This window comes from Podarcis gaigeae (assembly GCF_964106915.1).
Source record: "Podarcis gaigeae genome assembly, chromosome: 8".
Taxonomy (NCBI): Eukaryota; Metazoa; Chordata; class Lepidosauria; order Squamata; family Lacertidae; genus Podarcis; species Podarcis gaigeae.
The window spans coordinates 82,096,519-82,111,696 of NC_139684.1; the positions used below are offsets into that span (position 1 = coordinate 82,096,519).

The 15,178-nt window shown below is 48.6% G+C and overlaps 1 protein-coding gene across 4 annotated transcripts in view; it reads right to left on the bottom strand.

Annotated features, from left to right (window-relative positions):
• B3GNT8 (UDP-GlcNAc:betaGal beta-1,3-N-acetylglucosaminyltransferase 8) overlaps positions 1 to 15,178 on the bottom strand; it is a 43,774-nt gene that overhangs the window by 16,102 nt on the left and 12,494 nt on the right. The window contains exon 2 of one of the 4 annotated variants that reach the window (XM_083754069.1): positions 11,520 to 11,616. The exons of 2 other annotated variants lie outside the window; for them this stretch is intronic. Coding sequence is in view for 1 of the 2 variants with exons in the window: in XM_083754068.1 (XP_083610194.1) it covers positions 6,345 to 6,352 (8 nt within the window). In the remaining variant the exon portion in view is untranslated. Of the gene's footprint in view, positions 1 to 6,344; positions 7,042 to 11,519; positions 11,617 to 15,178 lie in introns of those variants that run through there. One more of the 4 variants, XM_083754068.1, reaches the window with a different exon arrangement.

Consider the following 15,178-nt stretch of genomic DNA (forward strand, 5'->3'; position numbering starts at 1 on the left):
CCCATTCATAGTACTCGCGCCATTTGTAAAACGTTTTTCTCTTTCCAAAATCCACCTCTTTGGATTTAGCACTCATTTTTTATATATATATAAATAAATAATTATTTATACCCTGCCCATCTGGCTGGGCTTCCCCAGCCACTCTGGGCGGCTTCCAACAAAATATTAAAATACCGTAATACATCAAACATTAAACGCTTCCCTAAACAGGGTGGCCTTCAGATGTCTTCTAAAAGTCTGGTAGTTGTTGTTCTCTTTGACATCTGATGGGAGGGTGTTCCACAGGGCAGGTGCCACTACCAAGAAGGCCCTCTGCCTGGTTCCCTGTAACTTGGTTTCTCGCAGGGAGGGAACTGAAAGGAAGGTCCTTGGTGCTGGACCTCAGTATCCGGGCAGAACAATGGGGGTGGAGATGCTCCTTCAGGTATACTGGGCCTTTGAGGCCATTTAGGGCTTTAAACGTCAGCACCAACACTTTGAATTGTGCTCAGAAACGTACTGGGAGCCACTGTAGGTATTTTAAGACCGGTGTTATGTGGTCTCAGCGGCCGCTCCCAGTCACCAATCTGACTGCCGCATTCTGGATTAGTTGTAGTTTCCGGGTCACCTTGAAAGGTAGCCCCACGTAGAGCGCATTGCAGTAGTCCAAGTGGGAGATAACTAGAGCATGCACCACTCTGGCGAGACAGTCCCCAGGCAGGTAGGGTCTCAGCCTGCGTACCAAATGGAGCTGGCAGACAGCTGCCCTGGACACAGAGTTGACCTGCGCCTCCATGGACAGCTGTGAATCCAAAACGTCTCCCAGGCTGCACACCTGGTCCTTCAGGGGCACAGTTACCCCATTCAGGACCAGGGAGTCCTCCACACCTGCCCGCCTCCTGTCCCCCCAAAACAGTACTTCTGTCTTGTCAGGATTCAACATCCAACCGCCTCCAGACACTCACACAGTATATATATTCTGTTTTACAATTTAGAATACTCATTTAAACATCCTTAAAATATCAACGATTTCCCTTTGTCTCTTTCCATGGTTCATTTTGCACATCATAAAGGTAAAGGTACCCCTGCCCGTACGGGCCAGTCGTGTCCGACTCTAGGGTTGCGCGCTCATCTCGCTCAAGAGGCTGGGAGCCGGCGCCGTCCGAAGACACTTCCGGGTCACGTGGCCAGCGTGACGAAGCTGCAGCTGGCGAGCCAGCACCAGCGCCGCACACGGAAACGCTATTTACCTTCCCGCTATAAAGCGGTACCTATTTATCTACTTGCACTTAGGGGTGCACATCATAAATCCCTGCATATTTTACAAAAACTAAACCATTCAGTATTCCATTATTACATCTATCAAAACTTATCTACACTGTTGAATTTATCTTAATGCTGCCAGTGTTTTCAAGTGTACACAATTTTCCACCATATATTCAATAAACGTTTTCCAGTCTTCTCTAAATGTATGTTCTTCTTGTTCTCTTATTCTATATGTTAAGTCTGCAAGCTGCACATATTCTGTCAGCTTAAGTTGCCATTCTTCTTTAGTTGAGACTTCGCTCGTTTTCCATTTTGGGGCTAACAAAACACGGGCCACAATAGTGGCACGGGATTTAGCACTCTTAATAGCTCAGTCGTTTTCTGCCAGGACAGCACAAAACAGTCTCTGTAATCGTCTCGTGCCAACTTGCAATAGTGAGAAAAAAATCATACCACCGGCATAAATGTTTAGAGGCCAGCCCAGAATCTTAGGCATATGAAAGTTCTGATTATGCATAACTATATCGCTGATATAAAAGTTAAAATGGAGCTACAACACGGGTTTGTAGCCAACTAAGGTCTCCTCCGGGGACGCAGGTGGCGCTGTGGGTTAAAGCCTCAGCGCCTAGGACTTGCCGATTGAAAGGTCGGCGGTTCGAATCCCTGCGGCGGGGTGCGCTCCCACTGCTCAGTCCCAGCGCCTGCCAACCTAGCAGTTCGAAAGCACCTCCGGGTGCAAGTAGATAAATAGGGACCGCTTACCAGCGGGAAGGTAAACGGCGTTTCCGTGTGCAGCTCTGGCTCGCCAGATGCAGCTTTGTCACGCTGGCCACGTGACCCGGAAGTGTCTCCGGACAGCGCTGGCCCCTGGCCTCTTAAGTGAGATGGGCGCACAACCCCAGAGTCTGTCAAGACTGGCCCGTACGGGCAGGGGTACCTTTACCTTTAAGGTCTCCTCAGAGTAAACCCACTGGAATTAATAGGGTAAGTGACTTAAGGTCCATGAATAACCATAGTTTATAGAAGTCCCAGGCCCTAAGGAATTCAGACTATCCTCCACCAGGGCCAGGGCCTTTTCAGTGATGGCTCCGACCTGGTGGAATGCTCTGTCCCATGAGACTAGGGCCCAAGGATTTAAGGATTTAAGCTCCTTCCGTCGGGCCTGTAAGACAGAGCTATTCCGCCTGGCCTTTAATTTGAATTCAGCCTGATCTTTTATTTCCCTTCCCTTCTCTTCCCTCCCCCTCCCCTTTTATGAAGATTACCCACTCTGGGACCCCAAAGCTAATTCTCCCCTGGCCTCCTCGCTGGCCCAATTAGGACTAATTCAGCCAGCTAGCCCTGGTGACTGACTAATGTTTATTGGATGGATTTTCCCCAAATTGATTTTTGTACTTTGAATTTTATTATCATTCATGCTTTTGTACTGTATATTATGTTGCTTCTATGTTGTATTACAATTAAGTGTTTTAAATTTGTTTTTAGCCACCCTGCCCGGTTTTCTGAACCGGGAAGGGCAGGATAAAAATAAAAAAATATTATTATTATGCCCATTCATTCCAGCGGGTCTACTCTGAGTAGGACTCGCACTGGCTACAAACCACAGCCTTCTTGGGCTTCTTTAGATGTAGGAATCTCTTCTGTAGGGGTCAGGAAACCTTTCCAGCAGGGTGCCGGTCCACTGTCCCTCAGACCTTGTGGAGGGCCGGACTATATTGGGGGGGGGGATGAACGAATTCCTAAGCCCCACAAATAACCCAGAGATGCATTTTAAATAAAAAGGACACATTCTACTCATGTAAAAACACAGTGATTCGCGGACCGTCTGTGGGCCAGATTGAGAAGGCGATTGGGCTGGATCCGGCCCCCGGGCCTTACTTTGCCTACCCATGTGCAAGAGCCTGTTCGAACCTTCGGACGCATTTGTGTGCTGAGGCACACTACTTAAAAATTCAAGTCTCGAATCAATATTGGCGTTTAATAATTTATCCCAGAGATGACTTCTATTTAGCGAAGCAAAAGCAGCAATTAAGTCAATAAAAGCTGTAAAAAGCTGTGCAGGTTCTGCTGCGGCTTCCCATTATCAAAAGGCTGAGCGAGAAGCAATTACCAAAGGAAATTCCCTTCCTTGAAACCTTCCTGGTCTACTACTACCGGTATACGATAATGACCCTCCAATCTTTGCAGGAGATACTTAGCAGACATTTTGGCCAATATATCAGTCAAGCTGACGAGTCTGTGGTTCTTAGCAGGACTTTTGTGGGGAGCAAAAACTCCGGGGAACTGAGTTCCCTTACCTTTTTAAAATTAAATAATTAGTATTTTTGTCTGGAGGCGGGGGCTGGAACGGATATAAACCCAGTGCTTGAGCCAAAAATCCACCTGTATCTGCAATCAATAAAGTTGTGGCCATCTGCAAACCAGATCATTGCCTGCTTGAGTTTATTCAAGTTTATTGACTGCCCCAACCCAGGGACAGTCAATAAATATATGAACTATAATGCTAAATTTCCTCCCACTTGGTATACAGTCTGTATAATTTGGACACATAAACGAGCTTCTCGTTAACAAATTCCAGCAGTCTTGAAAATTTCAGGTGGCAGGAAATCCTGTCTCGGAGCATTATTTATAATTAAAATTATTACTTATAACCGGGGGGCCCCCAGACACATTTAATAGACCATAGATTGTTTAAATAGCCCAAAGTGTGGTTGAAGAGGAAAGATTTTGCCTGGCGCCTAAAGATATGGAATGAAGGCGCCAGGCCAGCCTCCCTGGCAACAGCATCCCACAAGCGGGGAGCCCCGTTGTTGTGTTGCCACCCTCTGGACCTCCCGTGGAGGAGGCACACAAGGAAGGCCCTTGGGTGATGAGCGCAGGGTTCATACGGGGAGAGGCGGAGAGTGAAATTAAAACTTTTCCGCTGATCTGAGAGCTGTGGCCTCATCCACTGCTGGCGCACGGCCCTGGAGGGGTTGGCAAACGATGCAAACAGCCTTCAGGACACAAAAGTTTAGCCACCCCTGCTCTGTGTTAATAACGTACGGTCAATAAAAAAAAACAAAAAACAATGAACCACAGCACACAGCTGTCAAAAGGACTGATAGCCATTTTTCCTGATCTGCTAGTTAATAATACAGTGGAACCTCGGATGAAAATTAGGAACAAACAATATGAGAAGAAAGATAACTAAGGATAAAATTAATAAGAAGGAATTTGCTAATTAATTTCAAATTGGAATACAAGAAAGGGGGGTGCGAGGAAGTCAAGAAAATAGGTTTATGAATGGTAAGAAATTAAAGAGAGGGATTTTCTTTTTTAAATTTTTGAATTCTCTTTTAGTGTTTTAATTTTTTCTTTTTTTCTTTTCTCATGTGTTAACTGTTTGTTTTATTGTATTTTGATGTTTTTTGTATGTTTATATACTTTGTGTTTTTCTTCATGTAACCTTTTTCTTTGATAAAACTTAATAAAATATCATAAAAAAAAAATACAGTGGAACCTCGGGTTGCGAACGCGATCCGTGTGGGAGGCACGTTCGCAACCCACAGCATTCGCAACCCACAGTGCCGCACAAAGTGCAATTTAGTGTTCCTGCACATACGCAACCCAAAACACGTAACCTGAAGCGCCTGTAACCTGAGGTACCACTGTAATAATAATAATAATAATAATAATAAATAATTTATTATTTGTACCCCGCCCATCTGGCTGGGTTTCCCCAGCCATTCTGGGCGGCTTCCAACAAAGATTAAAAATACATCAAAATGTCACACATTAAAAACTTCCCTGAACAGGGCTGCCTTCAGATGTCTTCTGAATGTCAGGTAGTTGTTTATCGCTTTGACATCTGCTGGAAGGGCGTTCCACAGGGCGGGTGCCACTACTGAGAAGGCCCTCTGCCTGGTTCCCTGTAGCTTAGCTTCTCGCAGTGAGGGAACCGCCAGAAGGCCCTCGGCGCTGGACCTCAGCGTCCGGGCAGAACAATGGGGGTGGAGACGCTCCTTTAGGTATACTGGACCAAGGCGGTTTAGTTCTCAGCTTGCAAGGAGTTTTTTAAAAAATGGAGAAGCATTTGAAAGCAGTAGCATGAAGCGGTACAATCCCTTCCTACACCTCTTTCTTGTGGGCATGGGTAAACCTAGCCATAAACGCTGCATGATGTGAGAGATGGGTCCCTTCTAAAGGATTTTACCCATTTCTTTCCTGGCTCATTCTGTGCAATGGCCCAGGAACGGCTGTTTCCATCACAGTAGTGCAGTATCTTTGCTAGGTCTCTGCTTCTTAGAACTATAGAATCATAGATTTGCAGAGTCGGAAGGGATCCCCAGCGGTCATCTAGACCAACCCCCTGCAACGCATCATTTTCCAGGATGGCCTCTTTTCTTTTTTGCGTGTGACCCTCAAGAGTGAGGATGTGCTTCCATCCAGCACACCAGCACGTGACAGTATATTATAGGTCAACAAACAGACGGTCCCTTATAGAATCATAGAATTATAGAATAATAGAATCATAGAGTTGGAAGAGACCACAAGGGCCATCGAGTCCAACCCCCTGCCAAGCAGGAAACACCATCAGAGCACTCCTGACATATGGTTGTCAAGCCTCTGCTTAAAGACCTCCAAAGAAGGAGACTCCACCACACTCCTTGGCAGTAAATTCCACTGTCGAACAGCTCTTACTGTCAGGAAGTTCTTCCTAATGTTTAGGTGGAATCTTCTTTCTTGTAGTTTGGAACCATTGCTCCGTGTCCGCTTCTCTGGAGCAGCAGAAAACAACCTTTCTCCCTCCTCTATGTGACATCCTTTTATATATTTGAACATGGCTATCATATCACCCCTTAACCTCCTCTTCTCCAGGCTAAACATGCCCAGCTCCCTTAGCCGTTCCTCATAAGGCATCGTTTCCAGGCCTTTGACCATTTTGGTTGCCCTCCTCTGGACACGTTCCAGTTTGTCAGTGTCCTTCTTGAACTGTGGTGCCCAGAACTGGACACAGTACTCCAGGTGAGGTCTGACCAGAGCAGAATACAGTGGCACTATTACTTCCCTTGATCTAGATGCTATACTCCTAGTGATGCAGCCCAGAATGTACTTACCTTTTCATTACTGGAGGTTTTATAGACCTGATGTTCTTTGGCACAGTTTTCCTGCACTTAGAGGTTTCCCATTTGTGACTTTAGCAGGCTTGCTGTTCTCACAAGCCCTGGCGCCAAGAGGCAGTTGTCTCTCGTGTGCCAAGGCCTCTTCCCCTGGGATGAAAGACGCCGGTTTCCGTCGCACGTGGCCGTTTTTCACACGGTGCACGCACGGAGCCGCTCTCCGGTGGAGTTCCAGCGCATAGATGTGCCTCATGTGAGAAGCACACACTCACACAATGCTGTTGGATTTCCCCCTCCCAATGAGGCTTTCTACCGTCCGATCCTGGCCACCGGCCAAGGGGATAAATTTAAATTCTGCCTGGGTGGCAAAACTAAACAGTTGTGCAGGCCGGGAGACAAAACAGTGCGCTTGGCATCTCTGAAAAGGGCATCTGCCACTCCCCCTTGGCAATGGCTGGAGGCGGACGAGAGAGAAAAATCTCCTCCCTGTAGTTAAAAACTTTTCCACCCCAGTTGCCGGGATGGGTTCAATGGGCAAGGAAAGCCAAAGGCTAGAAGCTAGTGAAATTCTTCCTTCTCTGCCCCCTATGCAAGGAGCTGGAGGAAGACAGAGGGAAGATAAGGACCTTAGAAGTGGCCGGCTGGATTAGGCCAGAAGCCCACCTGAGCCAGCATCCTATTCCCAAAATGGCACATCCTATGCATGACAGGGATGCGAGTGGCGCTGTGGGTTAAAACACAGAGCCTAGGATTTGCCGATCAGGAGGTCGGCGGTTCGAATCCCCGCGACAGGGTGAGCTCCCGGTGCTCGGTCCCTGCTCCTGCCAACCTAGCAGTTCGAAAGCACGTCAAAGTGCAAGTAGATAAATAGATACTGCTCCGGCGGGAAGGTAAACGGTGTTTCCGTGCGCTGCTCTGGTTCGCCAGAAGCAGCTTAGTCATGCTGGCCACATGACCCGGAAGCTGTATGCCGGCTCCCTCGACTGACTCTGGGGTTGCAGTGCTCATCTCGCTTTACCGGCCGAGGGAGCTGGCCCATGCAGGACTAAACTGCTTCTGGTGCAACAGAACACCATGACGGAAGCCAGAGTGCACGGAAATGCCGTTCACCTTCCCATCGCAGTGGTATCTATTTATCTACTTGCACTGGCCCTGGAAAATAGAAACCCTTGGAGAATCTGCAAAAACATAGTACTTCTTGACAATATGACATTCCTTCATGGCAGGGGGTTGGACTAGATGACCCCCGGGTCCCTTCCAACTCTACAGTTCTATGATTCCATCTAGTCAGGATAAAACCCCAACCTAGATCTTCAACATGGGTGATCTGCTGGCTAAACATGAGCCGCATCAGCAATCTACCCAACATTTGGCATATTCCCCATTCTAGTTGGAACACAATATGTTTCATTTGTTTGTTTTAGGGTTTATTGCCAGCTTATCGTCAAGTTAATGAGGACTAGCTCCATGGCTCCCTCCCCAGCCCTGAATGTAGGAACCAATAAGCGTTTTCCAAGCTTTTATTTTGTTTGCCTTCATGACAGATCAGTCATATAGTCTCTGTTTTACAGCGAAGGGACAGAGGGCCAACTTGTCACGTGCCACAAAATGTGTTGAAATAAAACGAGGCCTATATTTGATTGAATTTGATTGTCTGGTTGAGATTATTTCCCCTTGCCCTTCGCATGGCATTTGTAACCTTGAAGGTCCAGACAATGAAGACCAACTTCTTGGAAATTTGATAGAAAAACATCCCCAGAGAATCCGTATCTGCGGATGTCAGTCAGTTGAGGACACTGTTCATTCTAAGTTGTACTGTAAGTTATATGAAATTCCGAGGGCTAAATACTTAAAGAATACCCTGGGTCTATTGCCACCTTGGGTATTCTTTAAGTATTTAGCCCTCGGAATTTCCTTGGACGTGGGTGGCGCTGTGGGTTAAACCACAGAGCCTAGGACTTGCCGATCAGAGGGTCGGCGGTTCAAATCCCTGCAACAGGGTGAGCTCCCGTTGCTCGGTCCCTGCTCCTGCCAACCTAGCAGTTCGAAAGCACGTCAAAGTGCAAGTAGATAAATAGGTAGGAAGGTAAACGGCATTTCCGTGTGCTGCTCTGGTTCGCCAGAAGCTGCTTAGTCATGCTGGCCACATGACCCGGAAGCTGTCGGCCGCAACCCCAGAGTCGGTCACGACTGGACCTAATGGTCAGGGGTCCCTTTACCTTTACTTTATTGTCACCTTAGTGACACCTATAACATCAATGACCTGCTGTCTGGCTGAAACAAATCGGTTATGTTTGAGGAACCTAGGGGAGAAGGCCACTTATTTGCCTTGCCCCTCTTCGCATCAAGTAGAATTTGCTTTTGAGAAAACATGGGCAGGATGCCTACAGCCACAACACAGACATTTGCTCATTTTAAGAAAACCACAATAATAAATTAGGCTGCAAACCGATGTCCTATGTGGAAGGGAACTCCACCAGACTCAATTTGGCTTAATTCTGAGCAGACCCACATCCTCTGAGGAAGTGGCCTCTGCCTCCGTATGCTCTAAATAAGGAGGAACACAAAATGCCTATGTAAGAAACCCTTCTCAGCATAAGAATTAAATGTGTGCATCCAATGTTAATTCGGGGGGGGGGGGGGAGGCACAGGGTGTTTAGGAAATACTGAATCAAGCTCTGAATCAGCCCATGTGATTTGGCCTCACCCTGCGTTGCTAAGTGCCCATTTAGTGCCCTAATGTGAACGGTGGAGCTAACATTTCCCTTTCTTCTCCTGGCAGGGCTTGCAGAAAATCCATCTCCAACCAAATCAGGAGGAAGCTGAATCCCACAAGAGGATTTTTCTCATTTAACCCCTACCCATCCACCTCCGGCTGGTAACAGCCGTACATCAACCAGAAGGCCCCGCAGTCATAGAGCTGGAAGGATCATCTCGTCCCTGCAATATAGGAACACGCAGCTGTCCCGAACCTGCAACCTTGGCATTATATCTGCACCACACTCTAAGCCACAGGTCGGTAACCTAAGGCCCATGGGCTGGAAGCAGCCCATGAGGGTCGCTTAACTGGCCCATGAGCTGCCCCCAAACCGAGCCGCCCACTCAGCGAGTCCCTGTGCGCTGCGCTAAACTGGTGCAGCGTGGTGCGGGGACTCTCTTCCATGGCTCTGGAAATCGCTTCTGTGCATGCCCAGACACTGGAAATTGCTTCTGTGCATGCCTGGACACTAAAAAGGGACGCGGGTGGCGCTGTGGGTTAAACCACAGAGCCTAGGACTTGCTGATCAGAAGGTCGGCGGTTCGAATCCCCACGACGGGGTGAGCTCCCATTGCTTGGTCCCTGCTCCTGCCAACCTAGCAGTTCAAAAGCACATCAAAATGCAAGTATATAAATAGGAACCACTCCAGTGGGAGGGTAAACGGCATTTCCGTGCGCTGCTCTGGTTAGCCAGAAGCGGCTTTGTCATGCTGGCCACATGACCTGGAAGCTGTATGCTGGCTCCCTCGGCCAGTAAAGCGAGATGAGCACTGCAACCCCAGAGTCAGCCATGACTGTACCTAATAGTCAGGGGTCCCTTTACCTTTATGCCCAGACACTGGAAATCACTTCTGTGCAGGTGTGATTTTTCAGTGTCTGGACATGCACAGAAGCAATTTCCGGCGCCACGAACATGCGCAGACGTGATTTCCGGCGTCACGCTGCGCCGGCCCGGCCCACGGAGGATCTCCGCTGGAGTGATCCGGCCCATGCCCAGCAAGCCTTGCCGACCCCTGCTCTAAGCAACTGAGCCATCCAGGCTGATCAATACCTGGAAGGCTCTCCCAGAAGAGGCCAATGTCTTTCTACCAGCTCAGACTGAGCCGTAAGTGGCAGTACAGCGGGCATCTGGTTTTGCACGCCTGTGGTGCTTAGCACCTGCCAAACTGTTAAAAATACAAAAGGCTGAGTTTGCAGCTCTCCATCTTGCAACAGCTGTGATCCCCACCCACCCTCATGAAAATTCACGAACTAGCTTTGCAATACCTGGGCAAAGCACAACTGGCAACAAGGTCTGGGATAATCAGAAGAAGGCAGTTCTTTTTGGGAGTCCCTTCTGGCAGGAAGAGCACCAAGAAGAAGAAGAAGAGTCTGGATTTGATATCCCGCCTTTCACTCCCCTTCAGGAGTCTCAAAGCGGCTAACATTCTCCTTTCCCTTCCTCCCCCACAACAAACACTCTGTGAGGTGAGTGGGGCTGAGAGACGTCAGAGAAGTGTGACTGGCCCAAGGTCACCCAGCAGCTGCATGTGGAGGAGCGGGGAAGCGAACCCGGTTCCCCAGATTACGTGACTACTGCTCTTAACCACTACACCACACTGGCTCTCAAGACAAAATAATGGGCAAGGAATGGTTTCGTGCCATCAGTCACAGAGAAACTCCTGCTGGAAAAAGTTCCTGTCCTAACATTGCATCCTTGCAGTCATTAATATGTGAATCTCCTTTGTTATTTACATTCATGAGGCTGCAATGCTGCGCACATGTTGTCCCACTGAGCTGAGCGGAACTTACCTCTGAGTAGACACGCATAAGATGAAGTCCACCTTTCACCCTCCCAGCCCTCCTTGCAACTCATAAGCAACACAATTCAAATGCTGCGATAATATGCCATATCAGGTGAAACAGCAGCAGCACAAACTTTAGATCAATAAGAAAGCTGCTTCCAGAGGAAGGACTGTGAGGGGAGGGAGACTATGTGTTGGCCATCAGGCAATGGCTTTTTCCACCTGTCTCCTACTGCCCTAGGAGCCTTCAGGAAGGAATTGCTGCCACAGGAATTATGTATGTGAGTCTTTTAATGAGCTGAATTGAGTGGAAGATTATGAGTCATGAGGCGGGTAGGTGAATCCAACAGTGCTAAGTTTATTTTTTGGTTGCTGGTGTTGTTTTAGAGATTTTGAAGACTGTACTACTGTGTGAATCCCATAATATGCCTTTTGTAATTCGGCTTATTTTCTGAGTTGTTTTGTACACAGTGCATTATAGACTGTAATTGTTTTACTGGCGATTTGTTAATTATTCTATACGATTTGTGCCGGGCTCACGATGTTCCATTACGTTATTGCTATTTATTGTGAATGAAAATCAGTATAGAAGTAAAATCAATCAATAAATGGATTATATTTCAGTCTTGCCTTTTGATGTTATAATCTCCAAAGCACCTTGCAGCACATCATTTCAAACTGGGCTGTATACTGCCCTCGATCTGAAGATCACAAGGCGGCTTGCTACCTAAAAACACAAAATGAAAGCACAAAATATATAACAAAACAAAACCAAAACAAATCAACAGCCCCCTAACCCACAGACACATTTAAAAGGCCATAGAACGCTAATCTGCCAAAGGCCTGGTTGAAGAGAAACATTTTCGCCTGGGGCCTAATGAAAGCTCCAGGCGAGCCTCCCTGGAGAGAGAATTCCACACATGGGGAGCCAGCACAGAAAAGGCCCTGTTTTCGTGTTACCACCCTCTAGACCTCTCATGGAGGGGGTTCACACAGAGAAAGGCCTCATAAGATGGTCTCAAGGTCCGGGTTGCTTCATAGGGGGAAAGGCAGTCTGCCCTCTACCTCAGCCAGCAAAACGGCTCTGGGCTGGCCCTGCCTCAAGAGGACACCAACCGCGAAAGAAAAGATCCAAACATTTTGTATGCCAGTCGTCGCTACAAGCCAAAAGCCACAACGGGCTGCCTGCTATTCTTCCCCATAGGTGGGCTGGCCTGGTAGCCTGGAATAGCAAAGGGCCAGGCACTGAGCCCTGCTTGGGGGCAGCCATGACTGCATATTAGTATCATTATTTATTGTATTTATGAGGTGCTTTTTTTTTTGGAAAGGTGAACTCAAAGCAACTTACAGAAATGTTCAGAGCAAGTACAAAAACAAGAGTAAGAACGAGCCAATACAGTTGGGCCAGGATTCATGTTATAGGTTGTTGTTGTCGTGAAGGAGGTGAGGACAGGTGACCCCACCTAGGCACGAAGTCACCCCCCCCCCAACCAGGCCTCAAAACTGTCCAAAATTCCTTTTCTCTCTTCTAAAAATCCACAGCTAAAGTTTTCCTCTGTTTTTCTCACAAGACGCTGATACGGAAGGAGAGGGGGGGGTACCTTTCGTCACCTCCTCCTCCTCAAAGCGGGCCCGAGGCGATGACCTCGACGGCGCCCAGCTCCTGAAACCCCACACTGTTACACAAGCACCACACTGTACCCCTTGACTATATAAATAATATTCTTTCTTTCTATATACGGGCGGAATAAGCCCCTCTTTCTTAAACCTTCCTTTCGCCCTATTTTAACATGAGTTGACCGTGTCAAACTGTATCCTCCATTGACTATAATGGCCGCGCCTCAGCCAATCAGGAGCATGCATTCCCCTGCAGCAGCTAGCTCAGGGAGCTCTTGCACGCCTCATTTAATCTCCTGACAAGTTGCTGACGGCTCCCCGCTGCGAGAACAATGGAACCGAAACCAGCGACCTTGTAAAACTGTCAAAGTCTGGTTACAATGTATCCATTTGTTTCCGCTTTTAATACACAATATACACTTGACCGGCAAAGGGGCCGAAAGCTTCAGAAAATGATATAAAATCAACCAAAGCTCCGATTTCCTCCATTTTGACGTCATTCTACTCTGTTCCCTCCGGACTCCATGTTGCTGCCCCCACTTCCATAATCTCCTGAGCGACAGGTCACGTACTCAGGAAGACCCTAATCCGCTCGGATCGTTCTGCCAAACCCTTCCTCCCGGCAATGCCGGGTGGCAGACGATGCATATCTGTGCCATTGTCTCGCCATCACCTGTACTCAGGAAACGTTTATTCATGTTTATCTATGCAAATCCCTTATTCTGCATATCTCCCCCTCCCTTCCTGAAGTGCTGATCCGTGTAACCCCACCTTTCTGTAATGTATTCATGAGGTCATCCGTGTAACCCAACCTTCCCACAATGTATTCATGACGTTTTCCTGCACTGTATTCTGGGACTTGGAGGGAACTTTTAAAAGTCTATGTCACCCCATTCTCGGGGTTCAATTCCATTTTGAACCTGTTGCGCAATAAACTTTGGATCTCCGTTCATTGCTCCTGTCTCCGGCTGAGCTCATTTCTTCCGCTAGGACCCGCGGACTTCGTCCGACGAGCCGGGTGGTAGGGCAACTCCGCACCCGGAATTTTTCCGTAACATTTGGCGCCCAACGTGGGGCGGGCGGTTCTCCCGTGCTGCTGACCGGGGGCCCCGAAATCTTCAGCCAGCACCGGGCCATTTGCCTGGGAAGATCCTTAGGACCTCCGGCCATCTTCCGGGCAGTAATCGAACGTCCCAAGGGTTCAGCCGGGGAGCAAAGGGAATCCGGCCGGCTTATTCATCGATCCCGGGATCAACGTTGAAGACGCGTGAGTATAGTAGGAAAACCCAGTGCACTGGTGGTAAGGGGGTGGAATCTCCTGGCAACTGAATTCTCTGCCCTCCTCTCTATCGATCCTTCTTACCTCTCTCCTCTTGGTCCGTTGCAAGAGAGAATGTGGACCACCGCTCGACCCAAAGGGGGGTTCTGAGCTCTATCTCTTTCTCCTCTCAAACCCTCCAGTCAGCCGCACCAATTGGGGGTCCGAAAATAAGACGGAGAGACCCGGCTTGAAAAGATAGCCGACTCCCCGCAACGGACATCTCAGTTGAGAGCAAGGGGCTGGAATTCTTTTCCGAACTTCCCGAGCGCCCTTACGGAGGGGGCAGGAAGGGGTCTTGCTTTCTGTATCAATCCCAGCCGCACCGGTCGGACCACATAACACGTGAATCATGCGTGAGCCCGCTTCCGAAAGCAAGGGGGATTTTCCGTTCGAGAACTCTATCAAGGGACCACCCGATCTGGCACCGCACGGCGCGGGCGTTCAGTAGGGCCCCTTTTCCTGAGATTGACGATAGGTAGGAGGTTGCCAGGAGGGATAGTCCAGGGGAGACTGGGCGGGACTTGGCAGAGTGGAAAGGGAACCCCAGGAAATTGAAGAAGAAGTAGGAAAGGAAGAAATAGGAAATAGGTAGGAAGAGCTCTCTAAACCCCCTTTAGAAATTGTCGAACCAAATCCCCAAAAACCCCGATAAACCCTAACGATTCCCCCCTCTCCCTTCTCTTTACCCAGACACGCGTGAATAAAATGGGTACCCAAGCTTCCAAGCATGAGCGGGCTCGCTCCGGGAGGAAGGCTTCAAGGAAGCCATCTGAATCCCAGAGAGACCCCGACTCCCCTCTTGAATTTGTCATCTCTTATTGGAAGTCTATTCCCGGGCACAACTTGCTATCGAGGCAGAAATTAGAAGATCTATGTAGAGAAACCTGGCCGGCCGGAACTGCCCCCGCGAAACCCGAGTTACGTTGGCCAACAGGAGGCTCTTTTAATGAAGATCGCCTGAAATGTCTAAGAAACTATTTGATGGAAGAAAAACCCCGTCAACTAGAGTACCTAGCCGCCTTTGAAGCAGTCAGAGGACTGCTCCAAGTTACAAAGGGAGCTACGACCTACCAACTGCCTATCTTAAATCATGGAAGGCCGCCTCTGCCCCCCCCCCTTACGAAGGACACCCTATAGATGACTCTGTGGAACAAGCGCTCATCCCCTTCTACTACAGACAAACCGTTCCACCCGCCCCAAGCAATGGTCAGGGTAATGACCAGGGTAACGATAGCAGCGAAGAGACAGGGGAGCAAGGAGCACGGGGGGCGGCGGCGAATCAAATAATGACCAGACAACGAGCCAGAGGGATGCAAAATGCTACCTCGGACAATCTTAGCTCCCTTCCAAG